The sequence below is a fragment of the Engraulis encrasicolus genome, chromosome 6, assembly GCF_034702125.1.
Source record: "Engraulis encrasicolus isolate BLACKSEA-1 chromosome 6, IST_EnEncr_1.0, whole genome shotgun sequence".
In the NCBI taxonomy this organism is placed as follows: domain Eukaryota; kingdom Metazoa; phylum Chordata; class Actinopteri; order Clupeiformes; family Engraulidae; genus Engraulis; species Engraulis encrasicolus.
Genome location: NC_085862.1, coordinates 39,050,869 through 39,064,959, shown reverse-complemented (window position 1 = coordinate 39,064,959; position 14,091 = coordinate 39,050,869). Strand labels below are relative to the sequence as shown.

The window sequence follows — 14,091 nt, the reverse complement described above, 5'->3', positions numbered from 1 at the left end:
TTACAAATACCTCAAGGTTAACTTAACCTGGTTTACTACTGAGCCAAGTTCTTAGAATACCCCCCGGGTTTACTACCGAGTCAGGTTCTAGTTCAGTGATTCTCAAAGTGTGGAACGGGGACCACTGGTCGTCCTCGACAGAGCACAAGTGGTCCGCGAGGGGATTTCTACTTTTCAAAGACAAGCTAGCAGTAGCCTATACAGCTCCAGGCCTTTTTATTAGAATACCATGAAAAAGTTGATTTATTTCCATAATTCCATCAATAATGTTAAACTGTCATGGATTGTAGATTCATGGCCCAGTTTTTTAACTATTCCAATCATTATTTTTTTTCTTTTTATATACGGCGGCCTTCCAGCTCAAAAAAACCCATGAATTGGGGAATTCGCATTATTAGAATATTGTTATAAAATCAAATTTTTCTTCATCAAAATTCGGGTCACATTAAATCAGTTGAAATTTGGTACTTTCTACATAACATGCAATGGTCAATACTTAGTTAGGACATTCTCTGTCTGTATAATGGCCATAATGGCCATGCATGGGAGTTATGGAAGCCCAGATATCCTTGATGCTTTGCTGTCAGCTGTTCTTGTTTGTTGACCTGGTGCCCCACACTTCACTCTTCAATATACCCTGTAGATTTCCATGCCACGTTTTGGTGTTAACTCACCAGTTCAATTCTAACTCAACAGAAATAAAACCCCATTCATTTTCAATGGGGTTTCATTTCTGGTTATTTAGAATTAAACCGGTGAGTTAGCGACAAAACGTGGCATGGAAATCTACAGGGTATATTGAAGAGTGAAGTGTGGGACACCAGGTCAGCTATACAAAAACAGCTGACGGCAAAGCATCAAGGATATCTGGCCTTCCATTACTCCCATGCACTGTTTCTGCCATTGACTTCAATGTTAAACGCATCATGGCCGTTATTATTAATAATATTAAGACAGAGAGAGTCCTAACCAAGTATTGAACATTGCATGTTGTGTAGAAAGTACCAAAGTTCAACTGATTTGATGTGCACTGATGTGAAACAAATTTTGATGAAGAAAATTGTGATTTTATTACAATATTCTAATGATGCGAATTCCCCAATTCATGTTTTTTTTGAGCTGGAAGACCAAAATGTGTAAAAATAAACAATTTAATGATTGGAATAGTTAAAAAACTGGGCCATGAATCTATAATCCATGACAGTTTAACATTATTGATGGAATTATGGAAATAAATCAACTTTTTCATGGTATTCTAATAAAGTGGCCTGGAGCTGTATATGAAACATTATTACAAAGCTAAACATAGCTGAAGTCATATTTTCACCACAATAATACGACAGGCTTGTAATGTGAAAATGTGTGCACCCTCCACGTCAATTCAGATGACAGGTGGTCCCTGAACATTTTGGGGTGGACAAAGTGGTCCTCGGTCTGAAAAGGTTTGAGAAACACTGATCTAGGAATACCCCCAGACAGGCTTTCCCACCTCTTGGAGATGCAGGAGGCTTAGGATGGCCTCCAGGCTGGCCAGTTGGGCACGGCCGTGCTGGACCTGCCTCAGCCTCTGCTCCAGCTGCTGCTCCAAGGAGGTGGTGAGGAGGCGCAGCTCCCCATTCTCCCTCCTCAGGGCCTCCGTGGCCTCCTGCATCTCTGCCTCCTTCCTCTTCAAGCACTGCTCCCGGTCGGCGCTGCGCTTCGCGGCCTCCTCCAGCTGGGAGCGCAGGGACTCCGACTCGGACCTCAGGACCTCCGTTCTCCCGCTGTCCTTCTTCAGTTGGCTAAAGAACAGATGAGAAACTGTCACTGCATCCTAGTCACGGCTACTATGCTGAGATGTGATTATGATGACTATGCTATTTCAAGCCGTTTCATCCAGCTACCTGATTTGCAGGAAGGGATGAGATGAAAGGGTTAGAGAATTTTATATGCAATATGCATATCCATCTGAAATATGTTTTCTTTCCTAGTCTGAAAAATTATTAACACATGCTACAAATGAAGATCTTTAAAAAAAAAAAAAACTTTATTTGTGCCATCAATACGTTGACAGTCCTATTCTGAATCAATAAAAAGTGAAATAGAAACATACGATCAAATAACACGTTTCATGCTGTCATGGTATACTCTAGCCGTTTTCAGCCGACATTTTAAAACCTACTCAAAATCATATCACATCAACCTTTAACATATTAAAACACAGTGTTATAGATTTGTTGTCATCAGAATGGCAATGACTGGGTTGTAGTTCATGATTAAAAGCCCTGTGTTATGTCGTAGTAGAGAAGTACTACACCATATCAGGAAAAAAAATCGATACGCGATAACAGTATGCAATACCTCGATAACAATATTTAAACGATATTTAGAAATATAGCTGAGTGTTTTTCTTGTCACTAATTTGTCGGCCTGTGTGGGGGGCGTGGCATTGGTCTTGGCAGGCTTCTTCCACATTAGTTGATATTCAGCTAGTGATTGGACTGCACACATTTTACTTGTTTGCAACAATTAAGTCACATATCGCCACTCTTGATATCGCTATTTCGATACATTTTCGATATATTGTGCAGCCCTAATGGTAATTAACCTTTCAATGACCATTACAGCGTGCCTCAGATGGTACGGCGTGCATTAAAGGTCTACATATTCAACTCAAAACTTGCAACTTCAGGTGGGATAACTTATCTACTTCACACAGACAGACTTTGTGACCACAATGCCATTAAGGAAAGCTAAATTGAGGTGTTGGCCCTGATAGCATTACGCAATAGGCATGATGGTTTCAACTAACCTGATGAGCTTGGTCATTTCTCCTCGTTCCTGCTCCAGCTTAGAGCACTTCTCCTCCACCTCCGCTTTCTCCCTGTCACACTGGATGAGACTGTGTTTCAGCAGGTTCTCATTCTCTGACAGCTGAAAAGAATTAAATAAGATGAATAAGGTTGGACATTTGTGATCCCTTTTCTGTGACCCATGTACTGGCATCAGGACTGCAGAAAAGCAGACGATTGCAAGATAATTGACAGTTGCAGTAATTGATGACGAGATAATCAGTTTTTGAGATCTTAGAAAACCAAAGTCTCGTTTTTCCACACAGATAACGAAATGCGCAGAGCTTCAGAACTCCTTGACGAGCCAAAAAATAATATACACTGCCGTTACAGTTTGATAGGCTGAACATTCCACCCATTTCTCAAAGTGTGGTGACTGAGATCTTTCTAACAATTCAGTCTTGTGTTGTGCTCTTATTGACATCACACCTCAGTTCACAGGGACATTTAAAATACATCTGCTGCAAATGGGGATGTGCCCACATAAATTGAATAAAAATGGAGGCTTCATTTAACACAGCTTCATTTAAGACAATTCATGCAGAAGAAAAGAACATTTCTGATGCTCTGGATGGATTGTTCTTACTTTCTTTAGCTTCTGGGTCATGTCTGTCTTGTAAGATAGGAGAGCTTGTGTCTGCTTCTCTGCACTGGTAAGAGCTTCATTCCTCTGGTGTTCCACCCTTGAATTAACAACAACAACAAAAAACTGCCGTTATTTAGTATAGGTCCATATGTAAGTTTTGGAACATTTCATATAGATTTTTCCATTTGATGTTTTTTTTACTTCTAGGACCTCCCCGAATGCAAATCCACCCGTTTCAATTTTTTCCCTTTATATTTAGTGGCAAATCCAAGATGGCTGCCATTGTAGACATTCCGCCATTAATGCCCTTTTTAAGGTTCAGTTTAACTTTTCTGATTTCCGGGGCAACACTGAATAGAAAACAACTTGTTTCCAATGTTTTCCTTCATTTTTTGTGGCAAAATCCAAGATGGCCGACATCATATATGGCAAAATTGGCATATTTAGTATTTTTAAGTCTACAAAGCTATTGTGTTGACTTGTATTGGTAATATTTGTTACATAAATGTGAGCCAGCCATTACATTATACTAAATCAATTACAAAATCCAGATGGCTGACATTTTGTATAGCAAAATCAACATTAATGGTGCTTTCAGGTCTATAAAGCCATTCATTTATGAACTTAAGCACAGAAGATTCTGTGCAGGTCCAAATTATTGTTCAAACAAAAAAATGCTATGAATCACATCATATACAGCACCTATTTATGCAGTGCTACCTGTACAGTAATATTGCACATTCACTGGATTGACTGCCTGTATCAAGGCAAAGGCCTACAAAGTTGTTTCAAGGTCGGCTTCAGCTTTTCTGAAGGTTATGAAACCTTATGTTCTATCTGGGATGCTGCATTCCTCCAATGCCAACAATCTTAACATGTTCTGTGCTCACAGAACTAGGCTCTTTGGCATGACAGTTAGAGCATATTCACAACTCTGATATGACCTCCCCTTCAGTAAGCCGACCCATGTGCTTTACACATTTTGAACGTACCTCATATAACTTCCAACATACTTATATCATCCAAGCTGTCTAACATTATGCCCCACCCATCAGTAGCATCCATTGAATTCACGTGTCTGTGGGTCTGTTGTATGGCTCATCCAGTTGGCCTCACTGCAAGCAATCCCAATTTTGAAGCCATTTGTAGTAAAGAAGAGGAGCCTTCTGTAATTTGAACCCAGAACCCAAGTACCACATGTCAAGACTCCAGGGGGTGTGGCTGTCCTCCCTGCTGGTTCCTTGGTCTGCCTGTATGTGTTTCATGTGCAAGATTATTGGCAGGTGCGCTGACTGCTGATTGCTCATGAGGGGAGATGGTGTAGGCTACAGGTGCACCAAACCCCTTTAAAAACCAAACTGCTACCACACACAGCAGAGCAACTGGGCAAGAGGACAACTTGGTCTTTGGTGCAAGATTCTGGGTTGTTTGAGAGTAATTCTAAACACATGTTTTGACAGCTGCAGCAAAGAGAGTGTTCATTGGCATGACAGTCAGAGCACACTCACGATCCTAGTAATGGCCACACTATATCATACACTAACCTTTGTGAGACCTTTGGCATCATGAGGTGTAGGTGGCACAAGTGTGAATCTTTATTAGAATGAAATTAAATGGGTCTCCCTCAATGATGCTGCACATTATTTTCTATAATAATGTCTGGAATTCCATGAAGGTGTTCCTGCTGCCCATTCTTTTGGATAGTTGTTCTATGAAATGATTCCATAGGATTTTCTTTTACTTACTGATCAGTCTAGAGAGTTTACGGTAGTTGGAGGCAGCTGGCCTACCTTTTGAAACTAGCTAAGCAAGAAACCATTTGTGCACAAGCTGTGTAGTGTGTCACCCCAAATTACAAATGCACTTCCTCTGAGACTGGGGCAACTTGATGATGGACAGTCAGGTCTCCACTCCTGTCTTGAATCCTATCTGCACCTCCTGCTAGGCTATTGAGAAACTTGTCAAGTGCCTACAAGCAAAACTTCAAAATAAACCAATTGGAAAAGCGGTCAGTTCAGGTATAGATGAGAGTCAGGATATTTGCTATTTCAGGGGTTATTGGATGCCATGTTGAATATTGATAACATTTTATGTAATGACAGTTATGTGCCTATCAAAATATTACCAATAGGCATAATAGCTTTATAGACCTTAAAACACAAAATGTCTCTCTTTTGCTATCATTTCGGCCATCTTGGATTTTGCTTCTAAAATCATTTTTGCATAAAGGTCATGTAAATGCTGACTGAATAGTCCTGCCTGTCCATCATGAGTATTACAAGTACAAGAAAAAACTACGACTTTAGGGACTTAAAACCCCAAATATCTATTTTGCTATATGTTATGTCAGCCAACTTGGATTGTGGTACTAAAAATTGAGGGGGAACATGTAAACAGGTTGTTTTGTTGTGAGGGGGTCCAAGAAATATATAACAACACCAATTCCAAAAATGTATATGGCACATTTCTTTCAATTACATTCAATTGAGTTAGAATATGACTGCATATCCGCCATCTTGGATTTTGGGCATTTCCACTACAGGAAAAAAATGGAAACAGGTGGATTTGAAGACTATGGGGTCTGTAGTTTATAAAAAACACAATTTGGAAAAATCTATATGAAATGTTCCTAAACCTATTTTTTCTGCAATTTTAACCTGCACTAATTCCAGAGGACAACCAGAAACAATCCTTTGGTGGGTGTACTCTCATTTTCATAAATTAGAATTGCATTACCTTTGACCACGGGTGATTTGATCTTCAAGCTTTGTCCTTAGGACTCTGACATCTTCGGTCAACTCCATCACTTGCCTACACCTTATTTCCAAAATCTCTAGAACTTCGTCTTGTTTCTTCTCAGAATCCCTAAACAAAAACAGTGAAAAGATGCTGGGGAAACTATAATACTACACAACTGTAGAATATTGAATTAATGTGTGGATGTGACGTGTGTGTGTGTGTGTGTGTGTGTGTGTGTGTGTGTGTGTGTGTGTGTGTGTGTGTGTGTGTGTGTGTGTGTGTGTGTGTGTGTGTGTGTAGAGCAGATGAGTTTGATGAATAATGGAAAAAAGCAGTACAGCATAAGACACCTGAGGGCAAATCTTTGAGTTTCTAGCTCATGTTCCATGGCATCTATTTGCTCCTTCATCAGGGATGCACTAGATGATTTGGATTCCACGGATGAGCCAAGGACTCGCACCTGTCATTAGCAATAAAAATCATTCAGTTAATCAAAGCAAAACCTTGCAGCGAAAAATGAAACCAGTGCAATGTCAGTCTAGTGAATATCAAATTTAGTGTAGTACAGATATATTGCTCAATAAAATATCACGAGGAGTTTATTTATTTATTTTTTTTAAATCGCATTTTATGTGAGGCTTGCATAACTGCCAAAACAGCAAAAAGCTCTTGCTTCACTGCACTTAATGAAGCACAAAAGCAAAAAGCGTTAAGAGGGATTGCAAGAAATCTCTCATTCAAATCTGCATACGCTGTCAAAAACCGAAACACTACTTGGACCATTGTTAGGGCACACAGGGAAATTATATACTTTGGTTTTGTAGTTGGCCAGTTCCAGCTGCAAGGACTCAAGTTCACTGATGAGCTGTCTGTTCTCCGTCTGCAAGCAAGCTTTCTCCTCTTCCACGGAGCTCACTCTCCTCCTGAGTTGAGCATTTTTGGCCTCCCATTCAGACCTTGGCAAACACTGCCCTGTCAACAGCTGAAAAAGGAACCATCACCCATGAACAAGTTCAGTCTGCTGCACACTGATCAGGCTGCATGCTAAGTAAATACATTCGCATTGATGAAAAAAATAGATGGCAACCCATCTGTAACATATATCCTATACACATATTGCTATGAAAATACTTGTTGTGTGTATCAGTACATCAAGAAAAATGAGTTTCCAACATTAGTGTGTCCATGTAGTATGTCAACTTTCACTGTTGACTTGCCTACCTTTGTGCCAGCATCATTCACACTAGACCTACTGGAGAGCCTCCTTGGAGAGACCATGTTGGTGCTATTTGAGGTGCAGTGCAAGGATAAAAAAGTAGACAAGATTAATGGGTTTTACAATTACCACAACTGACACACAATATTGTTATGAGTCAAATGTTGCCACAAGTTCAACCCTAGGTTGTGCACGTCGCAATAATTGCATAATAACGTTGCTATCAAGAAGGCCTATCATCAACTGAAAGCATGGTGGCTGACAACAGCTGTTTGGAAAAACAAAACATGACAACCAACTGCATGGACGTAGCCTATTTCAGTAGAATACACTTTCTTATAAACTAAAGTTTGTGTTTTTTGAAAATGTTCAACTGAAGACAACGTTATCAGTGTGTATTTTAGAGGTTGCCCAACACTGTTATAGACAGCTAAACTTTCAGAGAATAACAGATTTAGCGTGGGTCAGTTAGCATTGCTAGCAAAACACAGCCATCGTAAATATTGCTAAACAAAACGAAATGTAGTGTACTCACTCCATAATGAGAACGGAATGTTGCAAAATTGTCTCAATCCAAAACCTAGAGCCTGGCTGTAGTGTGCTGTTGTGTTAGCATCCCTCTTGTAGAACTAGTAGTTTTTAGCACTACAAAACAAGCTACGTTAACTTTTTGAGTTGCTGTTGGCTTTTTGGAATTACTGACGTCATGGTCGAATCTTCTGAGCCTTTGAAGTGCTAGTTATTTGCAAATTGAATCTTTGGAGGAGACATAGTTGACATTAATATCCGTACAGCGATATTATTTAAGAACTAGACGGTTCGTTATTTAGGTTGACCATCTCACGAAAGTGTAAAGGTAGGCTACATGACAGGTGTGCTACATGTCTTAAGCAAAACAGAACGACCATTAATTCGTGAGCTGAAGCTACACGTTGATTGGAAATCAGACAAAAGAGCATGCAAAGAGTTTGTGCGTCGAGCTGGTCAGACATTCGCGGAAACTGTCTAAAACGCTAGAATACATTGTAAACGTTTCACATGTGTCTGTGTTCTGTTTGTGTGCTCTGTCTGCTGCTTGCTTGACAACTTAGCCCAGCCCAGCCCCAGGCTAAATGTTCTCATTAGGCTAACATGCATGTAGACGCATTTGCACTCAATTCGTTTTTGATTTCTCCCTACCTTTCAATCCACCCCAGCTCATTCCAAGCCATTTGTGTTATGTTTAGCTGCTGTGGAAACCCATTGTCAGAGGTGCCTTCGCTAATTTGCATGGCCACGCTCAAGGGACGCTACTTTTTTGACGTGATGTTTTCGAATTCCGCGGAGATAGTGGAATAGTCCAATGGGTTCAATAAGTGGGGGGAACCCTGTGTCGCTTGTGAGTAAAATATTCGATAAGACCGAACGTACTGTCATGTTTTGTAAAGGACACTGCAAGTTACACGTTATAAAGCAATGCTTTTAACAATACATTTGTAGGGTGTATTATTTGGCCGAAATGCAGCTCAAATTCAAATGCAATACCCTATCATTGCTATGGTAAGTCCATCATATGAGCTACATCGCCTATCCTACATTTTACCAATAAATAATAACTAACATGGCACTGTTGTCTTACCATATATAGCAGTGTTTCAACTTGTCATAAAAAAACAGCAAACGATTTTGTTCTTGTACAGGTACCCTGCCATGGCACATCCGCGTCCCCATGTACCGCACAGCTTCATCTAGTGGTGTTGTGCTGGAGGTGCAGCGCTTTGGAATCTGTTGAGAACGTAGCCGCTTTGCAGCATCCAAGCAGCAGACCCCCAGATAGGACCTCTTCATGACGAGAAGGAGGATATCGGCTCGGTGAGATTATAGCCTCCCTCACCCAGAGCTCACAAGAAACGACTAAAAACATTAGGCCTATCATTCATAGGAGTTTTCTCTTCTGCAGGTCTGAGTTGTGAGATGTGGTATACCAACCATGGCAAGGGGTCTGTTGCCATGGGTCTGGCTGAGAAAGCCCATCTACATCCAGGTAAGACCCCGGGAAAATCGTGTCAGCTACGCTTTTAGTGGTCTATCTTGCATGGGGTGTTATTTTCTTGCAATTGCTTTTGCTCCACGCCTGCTTTCCATTTATAACTACTCGAACGGTATGGAATCCTCGCCATTCGCAGGAATGGTTATGGTTTCTCTCGACTTTGAACTTTTGGAAGGCGTTTAGTGCTTGCTGTCCAACACGGTTGTCTGTTGAATCTTATGTCTTGTGAATACAGTGAATGGGCATTTCGTCAGTGCCGAATTGTAATGCTCTGAAATTGCTTCGATTGATCAATCTATACATTGCGCGCTCGTGCCACTTAGTGTTCTAGTGCATCACCCGTCGATTGAATACTGTACAAATAGTACGTGTAGTCATTAGCTTTAGAGAGAGGTTGCTGTAGCAACAGTACAGCTGTAATGTACCTCATTCGCTTACTTGAATTCGCGGGATGTTCACGCTCTAAAAGCGGGCATGTTCCCTATGCATATTGCAACAGACCTGACACACTACCATAATTGTGCGGGGGTAGAAAGCGCGTGGAGAGGTGACAGCATTGGCTGCCGATAGCGAATTCGAGCGCTGCGCGAAATGTCACGACAGTTCAGTCTCTCTGACGGGTGGGCATCGGTAAGGCGAGGAATACTTCTCTAATGTGCCCCCCACCCCTTTGCAATTTGGCATCGGGGTTGCGCGAAATCAGCCACGGAGAGAGACAGCTCTTTGAAATACGTCACCTTTTGCATGTATCTGTGTGAGCGCAACATGCGTCACACATTTACCCCGGTTTCTCCTTCCAAGTTGAGCTTTGTTCCGAGATGAGAGTGGGGACATTGCAGCAGTGTTTGGTCACTCAGTTGTAGGCTACATACAAATTACACATGTGTAGAGGTTCCATGTGTACCTTGCCATTCTCTTCTCCCAACTGAACTGCCTGGCTTGAGGAGATGGATTGCCACTTAATTTGTCTTGGAAGCTGTAGAAATATTAATCCATTTTTATGAAGCGACCCCTTTCTTACAGTGCCTGGAGGAGAGCTGAAATATGCATAATAACAAACAATAATTGGCACGGATGACTGGGCTTCTTGTCATATGTTTGCAAGGCTAGCACTTCTCCACATGGGCTTTGAGATTTTTTTTTGCTATCCATCAGCACTCCTGTTTCTCACCCCTAATGCACTCTAAGAAAAAAAATGTGTGAGAAGTGATGGAGTGACTATGAGGTGCATGACTATCACCTTGCTTGTATCTGTTATTCCGTTTCCATCATAATGCATTTTGGGTTTTGTTTGATACAGGGAGTGTGATTTTAGGACCATTTCATACACACTCCCTGTCTTTCTCTCTGTCTCTCTCTCTCACACACACACACACACTGTATATTTGGTCATTGTTCTTCTCAGCAAGCCATGGAATGAGGCTTGTTAAGCAGAATTGTACGCTTGACAGCCTCTGTGATATCACTGTGACCCTGTCACACCCCAGCTGGGTGACCCGAGCCACCTAAGTGCCGCAGCAGCATCCATTCGCCTCATTGAGAGTGGTCCGCCTCCACTTCTGGCTTTGTGCCCCCCCCACCCCTCCTGTCTCATCAGCATTGTGACTGCCCAACCCTGCCCATGATGTGAGTGAATAGTTGGAGCTCAGTGTAATACAAAGTGACAGCCAACATGGAGAGGAGATGGGTGGAGGAGAGGAGCGCAGTGGAGGAGAGGAGCAGAGAAGAGAGGAGACGGGTGGAGGAGATGACACTGGAGGAAAGGATATAGGTGGGGGAGAGGAGGTGGAATGAGGAGAGGAGAGTGGTGGAAGAGAGGGGATAGGTGGAGGAGAGGAGGAAGGGAATGCAAAGGGAAGGGGGGGGGGCATAACCATGTAATAAGTAGGTATACAAATGTTTATTCATAGACAATGTGGTAGATTGTTTCTTATCAGTTATGACATCATTAGGGACGGGTCTACGGTCCAGTTCCGGGGCCAGGGGTTATTGGGGTTGAATACGAGTCTGTTATTCAATAAAGCCACGTTAATTCTGAGCTGGACTCACTGGTAATTAATAACACGACAGACAATAGTCCATAGACATACTATAGTCCAAAGTCCATAGACTATCTACACAGTGTATTTGCCTATGGGGGTGGCCGGGTCAGCTATTGAGCACCAAAGCCTCTCACGGCCACGCTACACTTTATTAGAAGATATGAGTGAGAAGAAGGCCCTCACACAGAGTCTCGGAGCCGCGGCTGGGCTGTGTGCTCCGTTTGTTCAGTGCACGGCTGCTGAAGACGTTATCAAAAGAGGCTGTCAACTCGCATGATCATGTGATCCGTGTTATTCATTAGCAGCCCTACTTGCCTTTGACCAGGTCTGTGCTGTAAGTCATTACGTCGCTTCACAGTAGATAACCAAAGTAACCGTGTGTGTGTGTGTGTGTGTGTGTGTGTGTGTGTGTGTGTGTGTGTGTGTGTGTGTGTGTGTGTGTGTGTGTGTGTGTGTGTGTGTGTGTGTCGTTTGCAGGCCACTAATGATTGATTTCTCCTGGGGTGATATCTATAGCTGGGGAGGAAGAGACTGGGAGAGACTCTTGTTAAGTTAGAGCCACCACCATTACACTGGAAAAGCCTCGACAGACAGACAGACAGACAGACAGCAAGCAGAGGAGACATCTCTCTGTTCCAGTGCAGACTTGTCACAGTTGTCTTATGTGTAATTACCTCTCTGGGCCCCAGGAAAGGGCATCGGTGACAAGGAAGGGGAGCTGGCGGCGGGGACTGAGAGAGAGAGAGGGAGAAAGAGAGAGAGAGACAGAGAGAAAGAGAATCAGTGACAGATATAAACAGAGAAAGAGAGAGACAGACTGAGGGAAGCAGGGAGTGAGGGAGTGGTGGGAACAGAGAGAAAGAAAGAGAGGGAAAGAAAGAAAGAGAGAGAGAGTGAGGGGAGAGAGAGAGAGTCACCTCAGTAAGCTTGTTTGTCTGCCTGCCCACGGAGGAGTAAATCCAGACCGATGGCTCTGGGCTTAGTCAGGGTTATCTAATTCTGACAGGCCTCGGTCCGACTCCAAGAGTTAAGCATGGAGCCTCTGACAAGTGACACATTGTGATAAGTGCTGCAGCACTCGCGTGTGTGTGTGTGTGTGTGTGTGTGTGTGTGTGTGTGTGTGTGTGTGTGTGTGTGTGTGTGTGTGTGTGTGTGTGTGTGTGTGTGTGTGTGTGTGTGTGTGTGTGTGTGTGTGTACACAGTGTGTACAGTGTGTGTGTGTGTGTGTGTGTCCGCTGATGGCTTTTGACGGGCCCAGGGGCCCCCATCCACTACATACAATATAATGAGAACCCGATTTTAGGCCCTCTTTCTCCCCCTCCTTGGGCCTGGGACAACAGACCCCTCTGCCCCCCCTGTCGGCTTCCCTGCGTGTACGTGTGAGTGCATACTCTATGTGCAATGTGTGAACCCTGCAGTAAATGACAGGACAATGGCAACATTCTAGTTTACTTCTTTTTAAAGTCATCTGACTTAACAGTGAATTTCTGCTTTTCTTTGTTCCTCAGTTGTTTGTTTGTTTGTTTGTTTTTGTCTGCCGAAATGATTTCCTTGCTGTGTGTCACACTTCCAGTTAGGGTGCATGCATTTGGTGTATGAATCACTCTTATTAATACTTCACATGTACGTATGTGCTGTCCTTTTATAACGGTGATAACTCTTATCATTGTCAGACTTGGGAAAACTTGTACACTTACTGGACACTTGTCACATTCTGGAATGAATTACCTAGCCTGGCCCAATATGGCCAATATTACCAATCAGCGAATTCTGGTGAGAACAAGGGACACATTACACATGATGAGCAAATTACACATGTCAAGTCAACATTGGCGATTGGGTATAATGAGATGCTTCAAACTTCAAGTTCAAGTTCATCCCATCCAGTTGTCTCATCCTTTATCTTCTTGTAAGCCTGATATGTTTTGCCTCCGAAGCCTACAGTGTGAAAGTTAGATTCAACAAAAAAAGAGAAAAGATTGAAAAAAAGACATCCAAGGAAGAGTGTGACCCGAGGAGCTCCAATTTGATCTGACGGGACAAACCTTCCGTGACAGTGCTGAGTAGACTGTCATCGTCTCGTTTCTTTTTTTTTTCTGGGAGCCTGGGCAGACTGCAGGGGGAAGACAGCTCATTCCTCACCAGCGGGCCCTCCGCTGTCACCACACACAGCATAGCACATGGCCTCCTATATGTGGGATGTGAATTTGCACACTGGCTCACTGGCTTGCTTTGGGATGCAAAGAAAGAGAGAAAAAGCGAATGGCCCTGGCTCGCATTGGGATGCAAACGCAGAGAGAAAAGGCTTATGTGCCCTGGCTCGCTTTGGGATGCAAAGGCAAAAAGAAAAACGTTTATGTGCCCCTCTGTAAGCACCCTCGCCATCCAGAGAACTGAGAAAAGGTGTAAGCGTCAATCATGATGAGAACATGATGAGAACTAGTAGTGCATGAAAAGAGAGAATGATGTTTGAGATTATCTCCAGCAGGTGTCTAAAATTCTTTTGCAACCCGTCTGTGCAAGCGGTGAAGGAGTGTCTGCTAGGATCGACTTTCAGGATTTTTATCAGTTGAAGAATCTTGAGTATTTTTGGGGGGCTTTACAAGCCTTTTATTGTTTTTTCTTAGACAGGACAGTGAAGTAGAGAC

General features: G+C 42.7%; 2 protein-coding genes across 6 annotated transcripts in view; one reads left to right on the top strand and one right to left on the bottom strand.

The window, feature by feature from the left end:
• Window positions 1-8,647, bottom strand: part of LOC134451257 (coiled-coil domain-containing protein 18-like) — a 73,577-nt gene extending 64,930 nt beyond the window's left edge. For 2 of the 4 annotated variants that reach the window (XM_063201576.1, XM_063201577.1), the window contains exons 1-8: window positions 8,552-8,647; window positions 7,378-7,441; window positions 6,968-7,138; window positions 6,507-6,616; window positions 6,154-6,282; window positions 3,418-3,514; window positions 2,792-2,913; window positions 1,490-1,781 (exon numbers count right to left, since the gene is read on the bottom strand). In XM_063201576.1, the coding sequence (XP_063057646.1) occupies window positions 1,490-1,781; window positions 2,792-2,913; window positions 3,418-3,514; window positions 6,154-6,282; window positions 6,507-6,616; window positions 6,968-7,138; window positions 7,378-7,441; window positions 8,552-8,643 (1,077 nt within the window). In that variant the 5' untranslated portion in view covers window positions 8,644-8,647. Of the gene's footprint in view, window positions 1-1,489; window positions 1,782-2,791; window positions 2,914-3,417; window positions 3,515-6,153; window positions 6,283-6,506; window positions 6,617-6,967; window positions 7,139-7,377; window positions 7,442-7,907; window positions 8,385-8,551 lie in introns of those variants that run through there. The other 2 variants (XM_063201579.1, XM_063201578.1) reach the window with 2 other exon arrangements.
• Window positions 8,648-9,138: 491 nt separating this feature from the next.
• The window catches only part of LOC134451256 (divergent protein kinase domain 1A-like), a 32,162-nt gene continuing 27,209 nt past the window's right edge, over window positions 9,139-14,091 (top strand). The window contains exons 1-2 of one of the 2 annotated variants that reach the window (XM_063201573.1): window positions 9,139-9,223; window positions 9,312-9,395. In XM_063201573.1, coding sequence (XP_063057643.1) covers window positions 9,342-9,395 — 54 coding nt within the window. In that variant the 5' untranslated portion in view covers window positions 9,139-9,223; window positions 9,312-9,341. Of the gene's footprint in view, window positions 9,396-14,091 lie in introns of both variants that reach the window. The other variant, XM_063201575.1, reaches the window with a different exon arrangement.